Source organism: Phascolarctos cinereus, unplaced genomic scaffold, assembly GCF_003287225.1.
Source record: "Phascolarctos cinereus isolate Bilbo 61053 unplaced genomic scaffold, phaCin_HiC Scaffold_7;HRSCAF=346, whole genome shotgun sequence".
Classification (NCBI taxonomy): domain Eukaryota; kingdom Metazoa; phylum Chordata; class Mammalia; order Diprotodontia; family Phascolarctidae; genus Phascolarctos; species Phascolarctos cinereus.
This window is the reverse complement of record NW_027556180.1, coordinates 21,645,534-21,664,869: the sequence shown is the minus strand read 5'-3', so window position 1 is coordinate 21,664,869 and position 19,336 is coordinate 21,645,534. Positions and strand designations below refer to the sequence as shown.

The 19,336-nt window shown below is 44.3% G+C and overlaps 1 protein-coding gene across 1 annotated transcript; it reads left to right on the top strand.

Moving 5' to 3' along the window:
* The first annotated feature begins 343 nt into the window (after positions 1–343).
* Positions 344–11,906, top strand: B3GALNT1 (beta-1,3-N-acetylgalactosaminyltransferase 1 (Globoside blood group)). Its single transcript, XM_020988826.2, is given in 5 exon segments — positions 344–732; positions 1,131–1,217; positions 1,658–1,779; positions 9,540–10,355; positions 10,358–11,906. Coding segments are annotated over 2 exon segments (951 nt in total). The 5' UTR covers positions 344–732; positions 1,131–1,217; positions 1,658–1,779; positions 9,540–9,613; the 3' UTR covers positions 10,567–11,906.
* Positions 11,907–19,336: the final 7,430 nt, after the last annotated feature.

The following is a 19,336-nucleotide window of genomic DNA, read 5'->3' as shown; positions in this document are numbered from 1 at the left end:
GGAGACCCACCCACACTCCCAGGACAGGCAGTTTCCGTCTGAGCTGCAGAACGGGCCTCCGCAGCTACCGACTTCTTGATGACCCCGCAGGGAAACTGAGGCAGGAAGTTTCCCCCCCCCCCGCCATCCCACCCTGTCCTTCCCCCCAGGTCCGGCCTCTGCCCCGGGCTCTCCGTTGGCTCGCGCCCTGAGCAGCCTAGGCGAGGGGCCCTAAGGCTCTAGTCGGGCCCAGGCGTCGCTAGTGGGCGCCTGCCCTCCGTGAGCTCCCACTCGGGTCGGAGCCAGCTGGGATTAACAGGGCGGAGCACGGAGGGAGTCGCCCTCCCCCGCGGGCCCCGCCCTCCGCCCCACGCGGGCCCCGGCCCGGCGGGGACCTCACTGACTCCCTCCACCGAGTGGGGAGCAGAGGGTTCCTCTGCTAAGTGATCCGCCCGGGCTTCGGCCTAGGGGGCCCAGACAAGGCATCCCCCGGGGGGCGTTCTGCGCGCCCTCGGAAGGGGCCCGGGGAGAGGGAGGAGTAAGGGAGAAGTAAGGGAGGAACTGGGCGTCCGGCCGAGCTGACGGAGCTGCCCGCAGGGGCCGACGCCGGGAACTCCGGCCGGGCCGAGGCGGGGGTCGCGGTACCTCTAGGTCCCGAGTGGGCCTGGCTTCCAGTCCCGGCCTTCATCTCTCGTGCAAGGAGCGGGAAAGGCGGGACAGGGAAAGAGGGGGCCCGATGGATCTGCCGGACAGGTAGGGCGGGGCCGCGACTTGAGCGGGGGGCAGGAGGGACGGGAAGACACCACGCCCTTCCCCCCTAGATGTGCAGCGGGGAGGGGGCCTCACTGAGCTCCCCCTTCCTCCCGCTCCCTGGGCGGGTGCCCAGTGGGGTTTTCGGAGTCTCTCTGCCGGCGAGAAGTTAGACCCTGCAAGGCTGGGGCCTTACAGGCATCTAGTGCCCCCATACCCAAGGTCACTCTGGGAGAAGATCGAGGATTCGAACTGGGATCGTCCCCGCTCCCTTCCACCTCCCCTCTTAGTTCGTGTTTTCGAACAGAACCTGGGCTTGGGGCGGGGGGGGGGCGTGCTCGCTGGGGAGCCCCGTGGATCTCTCCGCCGGCATCTGGTGACACTGTTGCTTCCATAACCAGAGACCTCCCTCGTGTGGACAGAGCCCGGTCCCCAGCCAGGGTTGAATCGGTCCCTTCCCTCTCCGGGACCCCTAAGTCTGCAGAAAGGTTGGTCTCCCAGCCGGGGAATCACTTACCCTACTAAGAAATGTGCCTACGGAATCACAAATGTACTTGGGGGAGGGGGGAATGCTACCGATCCAGTCCATATTCCTCTTTTTACAGAGGAGGAAACTGAGGCCTGGCTGGAATGCTAATAGCCAGGGTCACCCAGCTAGCGAGCCTCGGGCCGGGATTGCATTTGGAATACTCCGCTTCCCCATAACTGACCATTTGCTGCCTCTACGGCCAAAAAGGGGGAATCTAAGTGAAAACCTGGTTCTTGAAGGAGAGGAATGTGGTTATGGTTTGAGGTGGGGGCGGGGAGGAGAAGTGTGTTTCCAAGGGAAAAAATAAACAAAATTACACAGACCAACTCGAGTCTGCCCGTTAGGTGAAGGAGAGAGGGGGCCATGGACTGGTGCCATTTCTCTGTGCTCTCTTCCCAGTGTAGTCTGGTGGAGGATGGCATTGCAACATTGACCCTGACCACGGAGATGAGGATGGAACTAGGCCTGGACCAATCTCCGAGAACAGCAGGCCCTCCTTCTACCCCAGTCTGAGAGCGCTGGTATGTTCTGCAGTTGTCTTTTCTCTGATAGGATAAGCCACTGACCTGAAGAATCTTTGATGGTCTGACTTTGCTGGCCAGGGAGGGTGGAGAACTCTTAAGCTAGCCTTTCTCAAACTTTTTTCTTTTAAATTTCAGAACTCCTTTGTGGTTGTTCAGTCCTTTCAGTTGGGTTTTTATTTTTTTTTCTGACAAAGATACTGGGATGGTTTGCCATTGCCTTCTCCAGTTCACTTTACAGATGAGGAAACTGAGGCAAAGAGGGTTAAATGACTAGCCCAGGGTCACACAGCTAGTATATACCTGAGGCCAAATTTGAACTCCTACCTTCCTGACTCCAGGCTCAGCATGCTATCCACTGTACCACCTACCTGCCCACATAGCTTTTAAAAATGATTGCGGACCATCACTCCCCACCCCCACCCATAAATGCTTTTCTTCATGTGAGGTTATATCCATTGATATTAGAATAATAGACATTTAAGCATCTTAGTATTATCGTGAACATAATTTTGACATTGTATACCTGCTGAAAAGATCTTGGGGGATTTCCAAATCATTTTTGTGCAAAATAAACAGTGCTTAAGAGGGATTTTCTTTTTAAGGAGAAGTTTATTTCCTTATTGACAATCTCTGTTAACTGTACTGCTAACTGCACTCACTGAGAATGTCTCAGTTGTTTTTGTTACCTGACACAATGTAAGGTATCCCCCCCTCCCCCAGATTAGCTCATCCAGCTTTTCTTAAAATGGACATACTTATCTGTACTGGAGCCAAGATGCCTGGTCCTTTTGAGTCAACAGAAACAAGTTATTAGTCTGAAATATTCCATGTAATGGCCAGGCCACACATACCTTAAGCAACTGTATATGAGATGAAGTGTTTCCTGAAAGTTTGAAGTTACTGTCTTAAATGCTGTTGCCAAAAGCCAGGATTAAAACTTCAGAAGTGTTGCTAAGATGACAAACAGAATTTGTTATTTTATAACTTACATTAATATAATTTCCATTTGATTCTTTCCAACCAAGAAGATTCCTTCAAAGCTTCATCATAATTGTTTGGTGTGGTTATTCAGTAAGGGCCCAAGGCCTCTGTGCCAGAGACTGGCTTAGTATGCGCAGTCGAGACTTTAGTTCTCCAAAGACTGATTATTTGACCACCTCCGTTCCTAGGTAGCTCTCTGAAAAGCTAAGCTGCAGGATGTTAGTGATCGAAGTTAGGAAGAGGCAGTTCACTCCACCAAAGAAGTCACTGGTCTAGAAAATAACAATAATAACATTAATAATTATTACAACAGACAGCAGTTTGAGGTTTGTAGAACGTTCTACATACATTATCTTATTTGATCTTCATGACAGCCTTGTGAAGTAAGTGACAACTATTTGAGCCCCATTAGTGAAGAAACTGAAGCTGAATGACTTGTCCAGGGTCACACAGCCAATAAGTACTTGAGGCAGGATGCCAAACCCAGGTCTTCCTACCCTCATAGGATCATAGATTTCATCGGTTTTTTATTTTTGCTTTTTAAATTTTTCTTTAATTAAAAATTTTTTTTAGACAATCAGGGTCAAGTGACACAGCTAGTAAGTGTCTTAGGCTGGATTTGAACTCAGGTCCTCCTGACTCCAGGGCCAGTGTTCTATCAATTTTACCACCTAGTTGCCCCAATTTTTTAATTAAAATTTTTTTTATTAATTCATGATGCTTTGTTTGAGGATATTGTATCCAGAACAACTGCTTTGTTTGAAGGAAAGATTAAAAAACACAAGTAAATATACTTACAGAATAATTTTTCTATGGAAATAGTAAAAATGACTGATATTTATTACATTAAAAAGCTCCTTGAGTGCAGGGACAATGATTGGCTTCTTTTTGTGCCCCCAGCACTCAGCACAGTGCCTGGAGCTTGAAGGGAACTTGGAGGTCATTGAGTCCTGCCCCTTTCATTTTAGAGATGAGGAAACTGAGGCCCAGAGGGTTGAGATGGACCGAGGCAGGATTCACATCCAGAGCCTCTGGCTCTCATGAGACTTCTCTCCAGTCCCATCTCACCCGTATAACTTATGACTTAGTTCTGCTTTCCTACCTTTTCCTGGTATGGGTCTAAAACCCATTTTAACAAATAACTTCCTACTTAGATGACCTTAGGGAGAGCCCTTCGATTTTCCCAGCCTCATTTCTTCATCTGGAAAAGGGCTCTGATGAGATTACCTCTGGTATTCTTGTTTCAGGTCAGTAAGCACGATCACTGCTTATTAAACAAACTTGTCTTCAGATCTGGGCCAACAGACATTCTTTGGTGATGTAGATACTATAAAGTAGATCCAGTGGAAAAATCTGCCATAATGGAGAAATTCAATTTAGTTAAAGTCATTTAGACCCATTATTAGAGGGAGAGTAACGGCGTGGGTGGAGATGGGTTCAACACCTCTCAGTGATCTGGTCCAGCAGGGTCAAGCTCAGATAGAATGGGGGCCACTGCACTGTACATCTCTGTGGACCTCATTCACTAATTTAAAATGTAATGTGATTTTTGTTTTGTTTCAAAATTTATTTTATTAAATATTTCCCAATTCAATTTTTATCTGGCTCAGACCCTCCTGGGGTGTGTTGTGGGCCAGGTTTTGGACACCTCTAATCTAGACATCCCTGAGGCTGAGGCAGCAGAGAAGGTGCTGACCTGCATTGGGAGGAAGTTTTGTTACCTGGGGATTGAGTCCCTCAACCAATGAAATGACAGCCCCAGTCTTGATTCCTGGCAAACTTTTCTTGACCTTCTCTGTGTAATGCATTCACTGGACCCGGATCACCCAGTATTGATGTACACTAATTGAAATGTGTTACAAAGAGCCCAGCATTCCTAAAGGATCACAAACGCTTTTAGTTTTCATCTTTTTTGTTTTTTTTTTAAAGAAAGGAAAGTGAAAGGCTTTTAAACTTAGCTGAGAAGAGCTGGAAGCCGACCCTTCAAAATGCACAGAGCAGCTAATGCAGGGCAGCTGAGCCTTTTTTGTGTCTTGGACACTCTTGATACAGCCTGCAGCTTCTCTCGCAGAATTTTTTAAGCGCATAAAATAAAATACATTGTTATTGTGCTGTTGTTCATTCTCAAAGAGGACCAATAGATGAACAGCAAAACAGAATTTTGGTCATTTGTATTTTGTAAGACATTTTAGGGTTGGAGCCTCGATTTTTTTTTTTAATTAAAATTTTTAAAATTTATTTATTTAAAATAAAACACAGAGGATGATGAAGGAAACCACTTCTTTTGAAACACAGTTCACAGGGAAGCAAGTTCACAGATTCAAGGTTAAGAGCTTCTGAGCTGATGTCAATGGCATAGTCGTTTTTCCTAAATAACAGTATTAAGGCATGATGCTCAAAGATCCCACCCCCATTCCCTGTGCTAGTAATATGTGAAGTGCAGAAGAAAAATATGCCTGCTGATCCGTTTTTCCTTTTCATATCAAAAACATGTCGTGCTTTAGAAAATGCCATTTGAGCCAAAACATTATGGTATGATTTTCAGGCCCCCAACCATCCTATAGTCCTATGAGTGTTCCTCACTTCTCATGGCCCTTTTCTTAACTGTGGGACCCAGAACTTAACCCAGCCTTCCCTCCAGGTGGAGCAGAGTACAAAATCTACCTATTAAATTTGACCTATCTGGGAGATTATGAGGGTGGAACATGGCACAGAATGTCAGGCTCTTTCCATAGCTTGGTGGACTTCGTCAAACTGCCCCCCCTTTTAAAAAAAATTCTACTTTAGCTGAAGACAAAAGATTCCTAAACTGAAATAATTTAGGGAAGAAATTTATTAAGTTCTGCAGAAGGGGAGAGCCAGAAAAGAGGTGCCTCCCCCATGTCTGTAAGTTACATATTAAATAGGATTCAATGAAATGCATAAGGAAACACTATCTGATTGACCAGCACAGCTTTCAGATGTATATTGGAAGAAAACTTTGCATTCCTTTCATCAGTCTTCGGATCTGACTGCATTTCTGGACAGCATAACTGGAGGTCGAGAGTTAAACATTGAACAGTTCTGGTTTCTCAGCCAGGCAGGGCTAGGTTCAAACCATGCCAAAAAGTTTTCCCACACCTCTTATAAGGGATTGCTCTCTAGGACAGATATTTTAGGAAATGTAGATGATGCAAAAACAAAAGATAGCAAGTAAAAGTGTGTTTTAAAATAAAGCATATGCTCATACCACTCTCTTTTTCTTGATATAATTATTAGGAGTGACTGGCATTTTGCTTGAATTGTCATGGGTACCATAATTCTTTTCAAAGCTTAAATGAAAATGCTACTTAAGACAAAATAGATTTCCAAGTATTTGATTTTCCACTGACTGATTTATTTCATTTTTGTGTATTGAGCCCTTAATTTATATTCTTCTTATGTCATCATAGCTGAACCTACTCTCTTTTATTTTTGCCTATGTCCATAGTTTTCTTTTGGGGGCAGCTAGGTGGCACAGTAGACTGAGTTCAGATCTGGCCTCAGACACTTCCTTACTAGCTGTGTGACCCTGGGCAAGTCACTTAACCCTGTTTCCTCATCACAGTCAAATGAACTGCAGAAGGAAATGGCCAACCACTCCAGTCTTTGCCAAGAAAACCCAAAATGGGGTCACAAAGAATTGGACATGAGTGCAAATGACTGAACAAGAAAAATAGTTTTAAAAACTTCGAGCTACCATTCCTTAGCCATCTTTTCATTTAAAGCATGGACTTATGAACAAATGCAACTTGACTTTTCTCATTAGTTCCTAAAGCTATTTCACTTATTTAATTTCATTCTGAACTCTTCTGTGCATTTAAAAAAAATGCTCTATTGATATTTTTTCTCTTTTTGTGTTACTATCACTAGCCCTCTCTCCTCTCCCTCCAATTTAATCATGTCATAATCCCACAGAATAGAGTTGGCTGTGGCCAGCAGGCTTTATCCTCAGGCCTTTAGAGCTGGGCTTGATTATTGCCCTCATTTGAGTTTTGAAGTTTTCTTATGGTGTTCTAGTCATTGTAAAAATAGTTCTCCTGGTTCTGCTCACTTCACTCCGCATCAGTTCATCCCTTGCTTCTCTGTATTCATCACACCCATCATTTCTTATAGCACAGTAGTATGCCATTGTATTATCAATGGCTTTGTTGGGATAGAAGCCCAGTAATGGAATCTTGGGTTCAAAGGGTATGGACATTTGAGTTACTTTATTTGCATGATTCCAAATTGCTTTCCAAAATAGTCACATTAATTCACAGCTCCACCGATAATGTATTAGTGTGCCTATCCACAACCCCTCCAACATTGACTGTTCGGGGGGTTTTTTTTTTTGGTCATTTTTGCCAGTTTGAAGGGTATTAGGTGAAACCTCAGGATTGTTTTGCTTTTAATTTCTTTTATTATTAGTGATTTGGAGCACTTTTTTTCATGTGATTATGAATATTATACAGTGGTTTAAGTTTTTTTTGAGAACTGTTCATATCCTTTAGCTCTTTATTTATTGGGGAATGGCTATTAGTTTTAGCTATATTTATTAATTTATCTTAGGTACCAAACCTTTACCAGAGAAATTTGATCCAAAGGTTCTTTTTTCTTCCTATTTGGTCACTTCCCCTCTCATCCTACATGCACTAATATTGTCTGTGCAGAAACTTTTCAGTTTCAAGGTCACTCTTCTGCTGTAAAGACAGTATTATGTTCCTTCATTTTAATCTTTTTTTAAAGGCAGTCCTGTTCCCCTCACCCTGATCCCCTCTTCTCCTTTGATTAAATCACCCGTCTTCTCATCCCCTTCCCCTAGTCCTGTTCCTTATTTTTTAAATTTTTTTTGTGCCTCTTTCCAAAAAAGATTTTTCTCACTCTTTTCATTATTCATATTCTCTTTCTATTTACTGTAGACCGGAGGTGGGGGTGGTGGAACCTGTGGCCTTGAGGCCACATGAGGCCTTCTAGATCCTTAAGTGTGGCCTTTTGGTGGAATCCAGATTTGTTCTAAAAGGCTGCACTCAAGGATCTAGAAGGCCTTATGTGGCCTCAAGGCTGCAGGTTCCCCACACCTGCTCTAGATCCTCATTCTCTGATTCACGGCCCCTGTAATTATCTGGTCTCTCTCTTTTCTCTATATTCTTCACAAAATCAAAGCTTCCAAGGTATCCATTCTAGGCTGTCCCCTCTAGGCAGTTCTGCCAATGCCTCGTAGAATTTGTCCCATGGATTCCTCTTTTCCATTGGGCCTCACTCCCAGAATAATGCCAGTTATTGCAGGTATCCGTGCAGTGGCTCCTAGGAGAGCCCCTCCCTATAGTCTCTCATTGATTTTTTTTTTACATTTGCCTGGAAATCTCCTCCTGGTATCCATGCTCTCCTAGTGTTCCAGATGCCCGTTGCCCCCTGGGCTTCCAGTTCCCTCTCTCCCAGGGTAGGATAAGTAGACTTTTAAGCACCAAATCCCCCAGGCCTCATCCAGTGTAAGGTCCTTAGCTCCTTTCAGTGCACATCTCTCTTCACCCATAGCAGTAGGGTTTCAAGTTTTCCTTATCTTGGCCTAATCTTAAGGCACTGGGAGACCAGACTATTTGGGTTCCTCTTTACCTGTCTCTTTGAGTAGTACATCGAACAGGGTGGATTTGGGGCCAGGAAGCCCAAGGTGCATTTTCCTTTGTCATCAACCCCCCCCACACACACACACCTGAAGGGCCCTCCCTCCTCTTCTCCGCCTCCTGACCTCTCTGGCCTCCTTCATCATGGCTAAAATCCATACAGGAAGCCCTCCGCATCGCCCTCAACGCCAATGCCTTCTATCTGATGGTTCCCTCTGATGTCTCCTGCATTGTTTGCATGTTGTCTCCTGTTAGACTGTAAGCTCCTTGAGGGCTTTCCTTTGCCTCTCTCTGTATCCCCAGTGCTTAGCCCAGTGCTTGCCACATAGTAGGTGCTTCATAGGTGCATGTGGAATCAGAGTTTATTGTTGGAAGGGGCCTCAGCAGCTAGCACATGGAGGAGAAATGCATTTTGCTGGTGGTGTTTTTCATGCATTCACTCCTTTTCCTCCTTGAAGAACTGGGAGGGTCTTTGAACGTCACTGAGCCCAAACTCCATTTGGGGGGGGGGCACCATTAAATGTACAGAAGAGTTCCTATGACTGCATATTGACTTAGAAAACCACACGTTAACATTATCTGTGTTCTATTTTACTTTTATTTATTTGGTTAAATCGTTTCCATTACATTTTAATCTGGTTTGGGCTGTACTCAGGAGTATTGTGAGTTTGACACCTAAGATCTAGCTCACCTTCTTCATTTTACAAGTGAGGAAACTGAGACTTAGGTTACGTGGAGCAAAGGAGAGAAAAAAGGGCACAAAACAAAAACCCTAATCAAAGGACACAGCCTGTTTCAATTCACTAATCAATAAACATTTATTGAGTACCTACTATGTGCCAAACATGATGCTATGTACTAGGGATCGAAGAAGAAGCAGGAGTCCCTGCCCTGCAGGAGCTCATGGTCTATGGAAGAGCATTAGAAAGGCTCTTAGCAGTGTGAGATACAAGGAAGCTGGAGGGTGTGGGGTGGGAATCTGGCTGGGGCCATGATAGGAAGTCTACAGCAAGCCTGGAGAGCAGGAGGTAATGGGAATGCATTTCCGTGTGTCGGTATTAGTTTGCAGGCAGCCAGACTGTGTGTCACAAACCATTTGACAAGGGACCACTAGGATAGGAAAGTACTCATCTAGGCCTCCTTGGTTTTTTTCAGATTTTGGGGCTCTCTTTTACAAGCCCCCAAAACCTGCAACTCCAGCCTCCCCTTTGGCCACCCGAAGGCCCAGAATGTCTGTGAGATGCCTGAGATGCAGCCTTTGGCTACTCTGCCTCCTCACGGTCACCTTGCTCTGGTACCTCAACCTCCCCTCCTACACTGTCATCGAGAACCTCAACTGGATGTATTTCTACGAGTACGAGCCCATTAACCACTCAGAATTTGCCTTTACGCTGCGAGAGTGGGTAACTTGCTCAGAGCAGGACCCGTTCCTTGTCATCTTGGTGACCTCACGCCCTGCGGATGTGAAAGCCAGACAGGCCATTCGAGTTACTTGGGGTGCAAAGCAGTCTTGGTGGGGACAAGAAGTCCTAACCTACTTTTTATTAGGCCACCAAATGGAGCCAGAAGATAACACGCTGGCCTTATCTGTACAAGATGAAAGCATTCTTTATGGTGACATAATCCGCCAGGACTTTATAGATACGTACTATAACCTGACCTTAAAGACAATCATGGCATTCAGATGGGTTACAGAGTTTTGCCCAACAACTAAATATGTAATGAAGGCAGACTCTGATGTTTTTATCAACACTGGAAACTTAGTGAAATATCTTTTGACATACAACCAGTCTGAGAACTTTTTCATGGGCTACCCTCTCATAGAGAATTTTTCCAATAGAGAATTTTTCAAAAAAACATATATTTCCTACCAAGAGTATCCTTTTAGGGTGTTTCCACCGTACTGCAGCGGCTTGGGTTACGTGCTATCCAGAGACTTGGTTCTCCGAGTGTATGAAATGATGGCCCACGTCAGCCCATCAGATTTGAAGACGTTTACGTTGGGATCACCCTGAGCATCTTAAAAGTGGACATCCACCTTCCCAAGTCCAATGATCTCTTTTTTTTGTACCGGATTAGATTTAATACCTGTAAATTCAAGCGCTTGGTTGCTGCCCATGGCTATTCTCCCAAGGAACTAATCCAGTATTGGCAGCTCACGCAAAAGGAAAGGAGCTGTTGACCCTGCGTTTGGCTCTGACCAAGTCAAGGACTTTGCGGTGAGGTTGGACTGAGAACTTGCCGATGGGGAGTCCTTTCAAGGCAGTGTTTGTCCTGGGGCCCACTTTGCTTTCACTTGTTCAGACCCCACCCCTCTTTGCAGTGGCTGCCTCCTGTGTCATTGTATTTTGTTTTTGAGGTTGGCAGTAGAGGAGAGCTCTCTTGTGGTACTCTTTAAAAAAAAAATAAAGAGATCAGTACTAAAAAAAAAATCTTCTTAGAAGGAAAATGGTGGATTTTGCCAATTATACAAAAAAGGCCTAAAGATTTGAACATGTCACAGGAAAAATTTACTGGTAGGGACTTAATAGAACTCTTATTTATAGTAGACTCATTTATGCAGGACTACTGGTAAAAATGGAGTTTTCTAAAAAAAACCAACCCAACAACATGATATAATGAAGGTTAAAGAAGAGTGTGGCCAGAGATGTGATATATGGATTAATCATTTTCAGAGTTGTAATACACAACACTAACATTGTACTGAACATAATTTACTTTGTTTCTTCATACAAAAGGCCTTCCCTATGGCCCCTGTAACAGACCAAGTCAATTTTCCAAAGACCATGCTGGCTTTTTGTGGGGAAGCACATTCCCGGTAGGCTAGCCGCTTAGTGATGACATTATATTGGCCAGACATAGGAGAGGCGGGCATGGATGAACTGAAATCTGCGTCATTGGAGAGAATTAAGGTTAGGGTTCGATTTGAGTAGTTTATAGACTCCTGTACAACCCTCTAATTTTGTATATGAGAATATGGAGTCCCAGAGAGATTTAAATGACTTTTCCATTCCAGGAAACATTTGAACTTTCTGTGTCCACTGGGTTATTGTTATGGTCATCTGGTAGTAAAAAACATGGGGTTTCACTCTTTCAGGTTTTTATGTTTAAATTCTGGGTAGATTTGGTGCCCTTTTGGGGTTGGAATGCTTCTCAACCAACTCTTCATGGTGTACACTTTAATGACGGGAGATGAAGACTGTAGAATAACCCTTTGGGACTAGAGAATGTGAACGTCTAGAGGGCAGGCGTGGTTTCTTTTTCACCCTTGCCTCCCCACAGCCTAGCATGGTGCCTGGCCCAAGCTAAGCACTCAGGAATGCTAATTGGGCGTTATAACATATTGAAGGCCACGCAGATTGGGACTTCAGAAAACATTGTTCATATGTAGAGGTGCTGAAGTGGAAAGACCTGAACTATATGTCTCGTTTCTGGAAGCAGTTACTTTGTGTGTGTGGTTTTTCAAAATTTGATTTAAAAAATAAAGTTTTTTTACTTTCATGTACAAACAGTAACCATAAAGGGCTAACAAAGTTTTTGCAAATAGATGAGTGACTTGCTTTAGTAAAAGGACATGCTTATAGGCAGATGAACTAATGATAAATGGGTTATTTCTAAAGTACTTCATTAGATAACGAAAATTATCTCACCCTTAGTGGCAAAACTAGATAAATGTTGTATATAATGCCAGATATGGTCTCTGTACTGGATATTTTGGCTTAATTATTTTGCTTCCTGGCACATAGTAGGAGCTTAATAAATGCTTATGTCCTTCCTTCCTTCTTGACAAGGGAGGATTGAATCCATGGGGTGGAGAAGGGTTCGAAATGACCGATAAAAAATTTTAAAAGGCAATGTTTTCTCATTCCTAAAGAATTTCCAGAAGTTATGAAGCCTTGGGTAGGAAACTAAAAGACATTATTGCCTGCTTAAGGTAAGAATCTTACATGAGAAAATAGGATATCAAAAATTAACTACTAGCTGGCTAAGAAGGTGGTTTTGGAGAATAGGATTTAAGCTTTCTGAAACCACAACAGACAATATAGTAATGACTGGTTCTTTGGCCAGAGGAGCACATCCTTTTGTTTTTATTGTTTATATTCTTGATTATGCTAATTGGGTTTTTTTTTAATTTTGAAAGTATTTCTTGCATCACTTAGAAGAATCTAAATTGGTTGTAATGAATAATTGGGGAGGAGGAAGAGGGAGAAGAGAGAGTGACAGATCTAATCTCTGCTAAGGTCGTATTTTAAAATGTTTTCATCAATATTCATTAGGGAAATTAGGCTATAATTCTATTTCTCTGCTTTGTCTAGCCCAAGTTAGGGTAGTAGTCCTATATAACTTCCTAAAAGGAGTTTGGTAATCTGTTTTCTCTGTGTTTGACAGTTATTTTTGTAATGTATTTAAAATGTTTTGACAGTTGTCTCCCTCCCACTATCCTTCCCTCCTACCTTCCTTTTTTTCCTTCCTTCCTTCTCTCCCTTCTTCCTCCCTCCCTCCAAGAAAGGAGAATGTTGGCTAAACTCCTATGCAGTCTTTCTGCTAAGTGTCACTTGCCCCTAACTGGGATGAGAAAGAGCTCTGAAGTGATCTGGAGACAGGGTATCAGGGGCTCCCCTCCCATATTCTGATGCGTTAGAGCACAGAGGCACAGGGGCCAAATCCCCCATCAGAGTAAACAGCTGATAATGCCCATGCTCATTCTTTATGTCTGTATTCTGTTCCATTTATTAAGCACCCACTGTGTTAGGTACTGAGGACACATAGATATATATCTTAACACCTGCAAATAAAACAGACTTTGCCTGTAATCAGCGGGTGGGAACAGCACACCTGTAGTAATTAAAATTCAATGCAACCTGCTCTCTGGGGGAACAGCCCAGCAGCTGTGGGGCTTGGGCCTCCTATTCTCAGGCACTTAAGCTGAGCCTTTCAAGGATGCCAGGGAGAACACTTGCTTCTGGAAATGTCACTGAAAACAATGATCTTCTGAGATTTTCAGCACTTGCCCCAAAGATGTAAAAACCAGCCAAAAAGCCTTCTTCACAATGATTTTTTTTTCCTTTTTGGCTAGGCAATGGGGTTAAGTGACTTGCCCAGGGTCACACAGCTAGTATGTGTTATGTGTCTGAGGCCAGATTTGAACTCAGGTCCTCCTGAATCCAGGGCCGGTGCTCTATCCACTGTGCCATCTAGCTGCCCTCCAAAAAGCCTTCTTGCCACACTGGAGTTCCACTATCACTTGGTTCTTCGGGGCTGTACCCTGCTGAAATCACATTCATCGAGGTCTCAGGGTTGACTTATTAGTCTACGGACATTTATTAAGTGCTTACTGTGTTCCAGTACAGTGCTAAGTGCTGGGGGTGGAAAAAAAAAATTGGCAAAAACCAGTCCCTACTCTCAGGAATTTACATTCAAATGATGGAGACAAGATATAAATAATTAGGACATCCGAGATCTCTGTCGAGCAGATGAAAGTTATCTGAAAGGGGTCAAGGTGGAAAGGGGGGGTGTATTCTAGATACTGAGGATATGTATTCCAAGCTTGCATACAATCCACAAGCGGCTTTCCCCAGACAACCCAGATGGAGGTTGATAGGAAGGGCAGGTTTTATTCTCTTTTTGCAGATTGGGAAACTGAGGCTCAGAGGTGAAGGGATACTGAGTTAATGTGTTTATTGCTCCAAAAGCTGAGTGGTTGTTGGCTTTATGGCACTCAAGGTCACTGTTGGAAAAATAACTCAAAAAGACACTATGCAAAATGTCCCCCTTGCCTCTAAGTATCTGTGATGTTATCACTCCCTGTCATAGTCAGTATTGCTCAACTCATTGAACTTTCTTCCTATTTGTGTATAATTGGAAAAGGCTGTCTGCTTCAGGAGAGGCAAGAAGTAAAAATGTGCAGGCAGCTACTCTGAATATAGCTTCTTAAATCACAGAGTATGTTAGATTCTTCGAGAGGAAAAATGATGTTGAACAAGCAAGACTGACTTTGGAATCGGAGGAGCTGGGTTTGAAAGTTGCTGCTAACAGTTGTGTAGAATGGGACATGCAGTAATGGGCATTCCCTTAGGTGGTTCCTTGAGCACACCTGCTTTCATCCCTCCCACACGTAATTACTGAATCTTGGATAAAACTCCTGGACAGATGGTGTTGTCCAGGCTGCCCCAGAGAAAAGCAGGTGGAATGGAGAGCCAGGCCTTGGAGAAGCATCCAAGGGATCCCTAAAAGGGAGAAGAAAGAATGATGAAGGCCTTTCTTGGAAGAGTCTCAGGAGCAGCAGGGCAGATAATAGGAGAATGGGGAGAGGAGTAAAAAGGAAAGAAGATGGTTTGGAGTCATAGAACCTGGGTTCAAATGTCAGCTTTGCTGATATTAATTATTTACCAATTAATCATCCAATTAATTTTTAATTAAGGATATATGATTTTGGGAAAGTCTTCTCTGGACCTCAGTTTCCTTATCTGTAAAATAAGGCTGGTCTCCAAGATCCCTTGCAGCTTTATGGTCCCATAAGGTGGGGTTTGGGTGGGGTGGAGAAGTCATGAAGTTGCAGAGACATGGGGGGAGGGGAGAGAAGAGGAAAAAGTGGAAGAGAAGAATTCTTCACGTGGGGCTACCTAACAGATAACCAGATGACCCCTGTCCTTATGACCCTCCTCTCTTGGTTCCCCTACTGATCTGACCACTCCTTCAGCCCTCTATGTTGGTTCTCCATTTTATATTAACTAACTGTGGGTGTCCCTCAAGGCCCTGACTTTGGGCCCCGCTTCTTCTTTTCCTTGTACACTCTCTCCAGGGATGCAATTATCATCTCTCTGCAGATGATTCCCAGATCTATTTATCCAGCTTCAGTCTTCGTCACTCACTGCCTACTGGACATTTTGAACTGCAAGTCCCTCAGGCATCTCACACTCTCCATGTTCAAACCAAAACTCACCCCCCCACAGAAAAACCCTCCCATCTTCCTAATTTGCCCATGACTGTTGAAGACACTAGAATCCTCCTGGTCACCCAGGCTCACAACCTTGCATCATCCTTGATCCTGTACAAACCCTCTTCACCTCAGCTTGGACCCTTCCAATAGGGACCTTTCTAATTGGTCTTCCTACCTCACAGCCCTCCCCATATCAATCTATCCTTCACTCAGCCGCGGTCAGCTTGGGTCTGACTGCACCATCCTCCCTACTCGCTGTCACAGGGAGGACGTGTTGTTTGGCTCCCTCTCCTAGCCAGGCCAGCCACATCTTCCCCTCAGAGTTCTAGGGTACCCCGAGGGCTTGGGGGTGTTTTTACTACTGTATCTGATCAAGCCGCACCTGGCTGTGTCCCCATCCCCCACTCTTAGATGTCAGTAACCACGACCCCAGTTCCTTTGAATCACCTAACACCAACCAGCAAAAGGAACATTTGCCTCAAAAACGTATCAAGCACAGAATGTACACACGGTTTTCCCAGAGTCAAAGCCCCTGCTCATACTTTGTTGTTGTTTCCAATGGCTGCCAGTTACCTGGAGGATCAAATTTAAAGCTTTACAACCTGACACCTCCCATATTGGTCCAGAATTCTTACCCGTGACCCCCGTCTACACTGGCTTACGGGTTCCATGAACTTTCATCTTGTCTCAGTTCCTTTGCATGGGGCATCCTTCGTGGGGTGTGTTTTCCTTTCCACCCCATCTCCTGGATTCCCTGAAGACACTACTCAGATTCCACCTTCTTCAGGAAGTTTTTCCCCAACCCTGCCACTGCTAATAAATTCCCCTCAGCCTGGCTCCCATCTAGCCTCCATGTGCCCAGGCCTGTGCATATGGTCTCCCCCCATGAGAAAGCTAGCTGCTGGAGGGTGGGCCCTGGTTTTTGCTTCCTTTGTGTCTCTGGTGCTTGGCACCCCCCCCAGCACACAGTAAGTGTATAATAAATGCTCCCAGAACCTGCCTTGGCGTTTCTGTTGCTGTTAACAGCTCCTTTGCTAACAGACTTCCCTTCAGTCTTCCCTTTCCCAAGGAAGGAAAAAACAAGTCAACCCTGAATACACCAACGCAAACATTTGCAAGGCTTTGATTTGGTCCTCTAATTAAATACTGATTAAATCTCCTTCCCTGGGTGTTGCTGGAGACCCCAGACTCCATATCCAAGGAAACCCCCTAAGAATGTCCTGGTGGACCACAAAGCCCAGAAGCCCTTGTTACTGCTTGCAAAAGCAGTGTAAAGTGAAGTGACCGCCATATCTGAGCTATCTAAAACCCGTGATCTGGATGGAGACAATGTGACATAATGGAAAGACCACTGAGTGCAGTCACAAGCCCTGGATTTGAATCCCACTCTGCCATTTGCTGTCTGTGACCCTGGGTCAGGAGCACCCTCTCTGGGCCTCAGTTTCTTCATCTGTGAAACAAGGTGGTTAGAAGAGATGATCTCTAAGATCCATTCTGGCTCCCAACTGATGAACCCCTTTCCTAGTTTTAAAAAAATGTCATCTTCTATACACTGGTGCAATAGGTCTCCATTAAAATGAATTTTAAATATAAGAGATTAACTTTTATGACCTAAGGAGATAGTTTAAATGGGGTTCTGGTTGTCCTGAGCTCAGCCTTGGTTGGTGCGCTTGAGTTAACCCGCATGGGTTTTGTTTGGAATTGTGTGTGTGTGTGTGTGTGTGTGTGTGTGTGTGTAACTTCTGTATCTATATATGTATATATATATATATGTGTGTATTTATGGATATATTGTTTTAGCAAACCTTATATTGCCTCTCTTTGCAGTTTTAAAGCTGTTTTCCAATTTAAATTTATTCTTTACTCATGTTAACAGTCTCTTACCTGTCTGATTTTCAAATGAAGTGATTGGTACTCCCAGTCAGGCATTCAATACAGTTTCTGTATTGAGTGTGGCCTGCATGGCACTGGAAGACAGTCTTTCCTTACTGAGGTCAGTTTATATACATTTATACACACACACACACACACACACACACACACACAATACATGCATAATGCACATATATATGTATGTAAATATCTATATCTCTAGACAGATTTGAGAGTCAGTTTCAGCTCATATGTCAAACCCTTGTGGAGGTTTGGAAACCATTTGATGCCAGGCTGAGGAACTGCAAGAACACAGTCAGAGGTCGTCAGTTTGATGATGGGAGCAGGAGTGTGCTGGTTCTGAACAGCTGCGAAAAACCAAACGAAAACAACAACACAAAGCCTGTGGGGCTTGATAGGTGTGCGTGCTTGGTACCACAGAAACATACTGATTTGTAACGTAATTGGGTAATTATTTACGGCTTAAAGTACCACTGCATTTTTCTTTGGCGTGATCCCCTTGGACCATCAAGTCAGAACGCCAGGGGATTCGTGAGCCACTAGATGACACTATCTCGAAGGTGCCTTCCAGATTCAAACTCAAAACTCCTAATGTACTTTTTGTTGCGACGGCAGCAAATTCAAGAAGAGAAAGCCCCTGGTTCTTGCAGCTCACTAGAATCAACGGAACCAGGTGGAGAACTGCCTCGGAATTCCTTTCGTGTTTGGAATGTCAGAGGAGATCTACGGCCACTGGAAGAGCTGGGGGTTTTTTAAATGCCTTTGGTCTTTCTATCAGCCATTTCTGGGGAGAAAAGCTTCTCTTTTCTCCTTTCACTTACGATTAAATATTCCCTTGTGACAACAAAAAACAATAAGAGAAAATGTCAGCGACCGTATCTGACAATGTCTACAACACTTTACCTAACGGCCTCTACCTCTGTCAGAAGGGAGGAGGTGTATTTTATCCTATGTTCTCTGGGATCACCATTGCTTTCCAAATTGCTCTGTATTCGTTGCCTAGCTCACCTGTTATGAATCAACTTTCATTTTATACTGTACAGCTAGAGTGTTTGCACAGGGCTGTGCATTGACAGGGGTTAGTCAGGATGGGGGCTTGGAGTAGCCCTGAATTATCTGATGACAGAATATCTCAAGGCATCTGGTTCCCTCCTTGCCTGTGGCCCCCATGCTCCTATGCAACCTCCTCAAAGGTTATATAGGTTATCTGATTTGATTCTCGAAATAGCCCTGTGAGGGAGGTGCTATTGTCCAGGGTTACATGGCTCTTGGTAGTATCTGAGGCAAGATTTGAACTCAGGACTGCCTACTTCCTAGGGTTGTTGCACAGCTTAGATAACAGAATGAATATAAAGTGCTTTGCAGACCTTCAAGCATAATGTATCCCTGTAAGCTATTGTTATCATTGCTGGCTTGACTGATTCCTTGGGAAGTCCCCAGACCGATGAAAGAGACCGGGATAAGACTTCAACCAAGAGATGTGGGACACCTCCCAAAGGTAATCTTCAGGGCACAGAGATCTCAGACACAAGGCTTCTCTGTTTCCTGTAATTATACAGGAAGATGTCAGCAGCACTTTAACAAAAGACAGACATACAATTCCTATGGAACCCTGCCAAGAAGGAGGATGTTTATCTCCAGTTGCTGATTCTGGCCACTGAAAGGGTTGAAATGTTAGCCACCTTTATGACGTTTTTGAAAAGTGGCTTTGCAGAATCAATGTCCCAGGGCCATCCTGTAAAGACAAAAGGCTTCAGCATGGAAACAGGCTGGCTGCTTGGGCAGGCCCTAGTTCTCAGCTTGGCCTCTGCCCTCTCCTTTTTAGAGCTACATCACCCAACTCAACCTCAATGCTCCAGCTGGGAAAACTCACTCCCAACTGGCTGACCCACCTGGTGGGAACAGTAGAGAGAAAGGGCTGAGACCAGCGGGGAGATGCTAGTAAATGTTTAACAACTGGCTTTCTGAAAAGGCACAAGTTTAATCTGCATTACCATTTTTTCCTAACACTCTCTTGAGTCTTCAATGAGCAAAAAAATAACCAGTCAAGCTCTGATTTGTAGTATTTGCAGATATTCAGGGTGTAAATGCCCACACTGAAAATTTAATAGTTGGATCC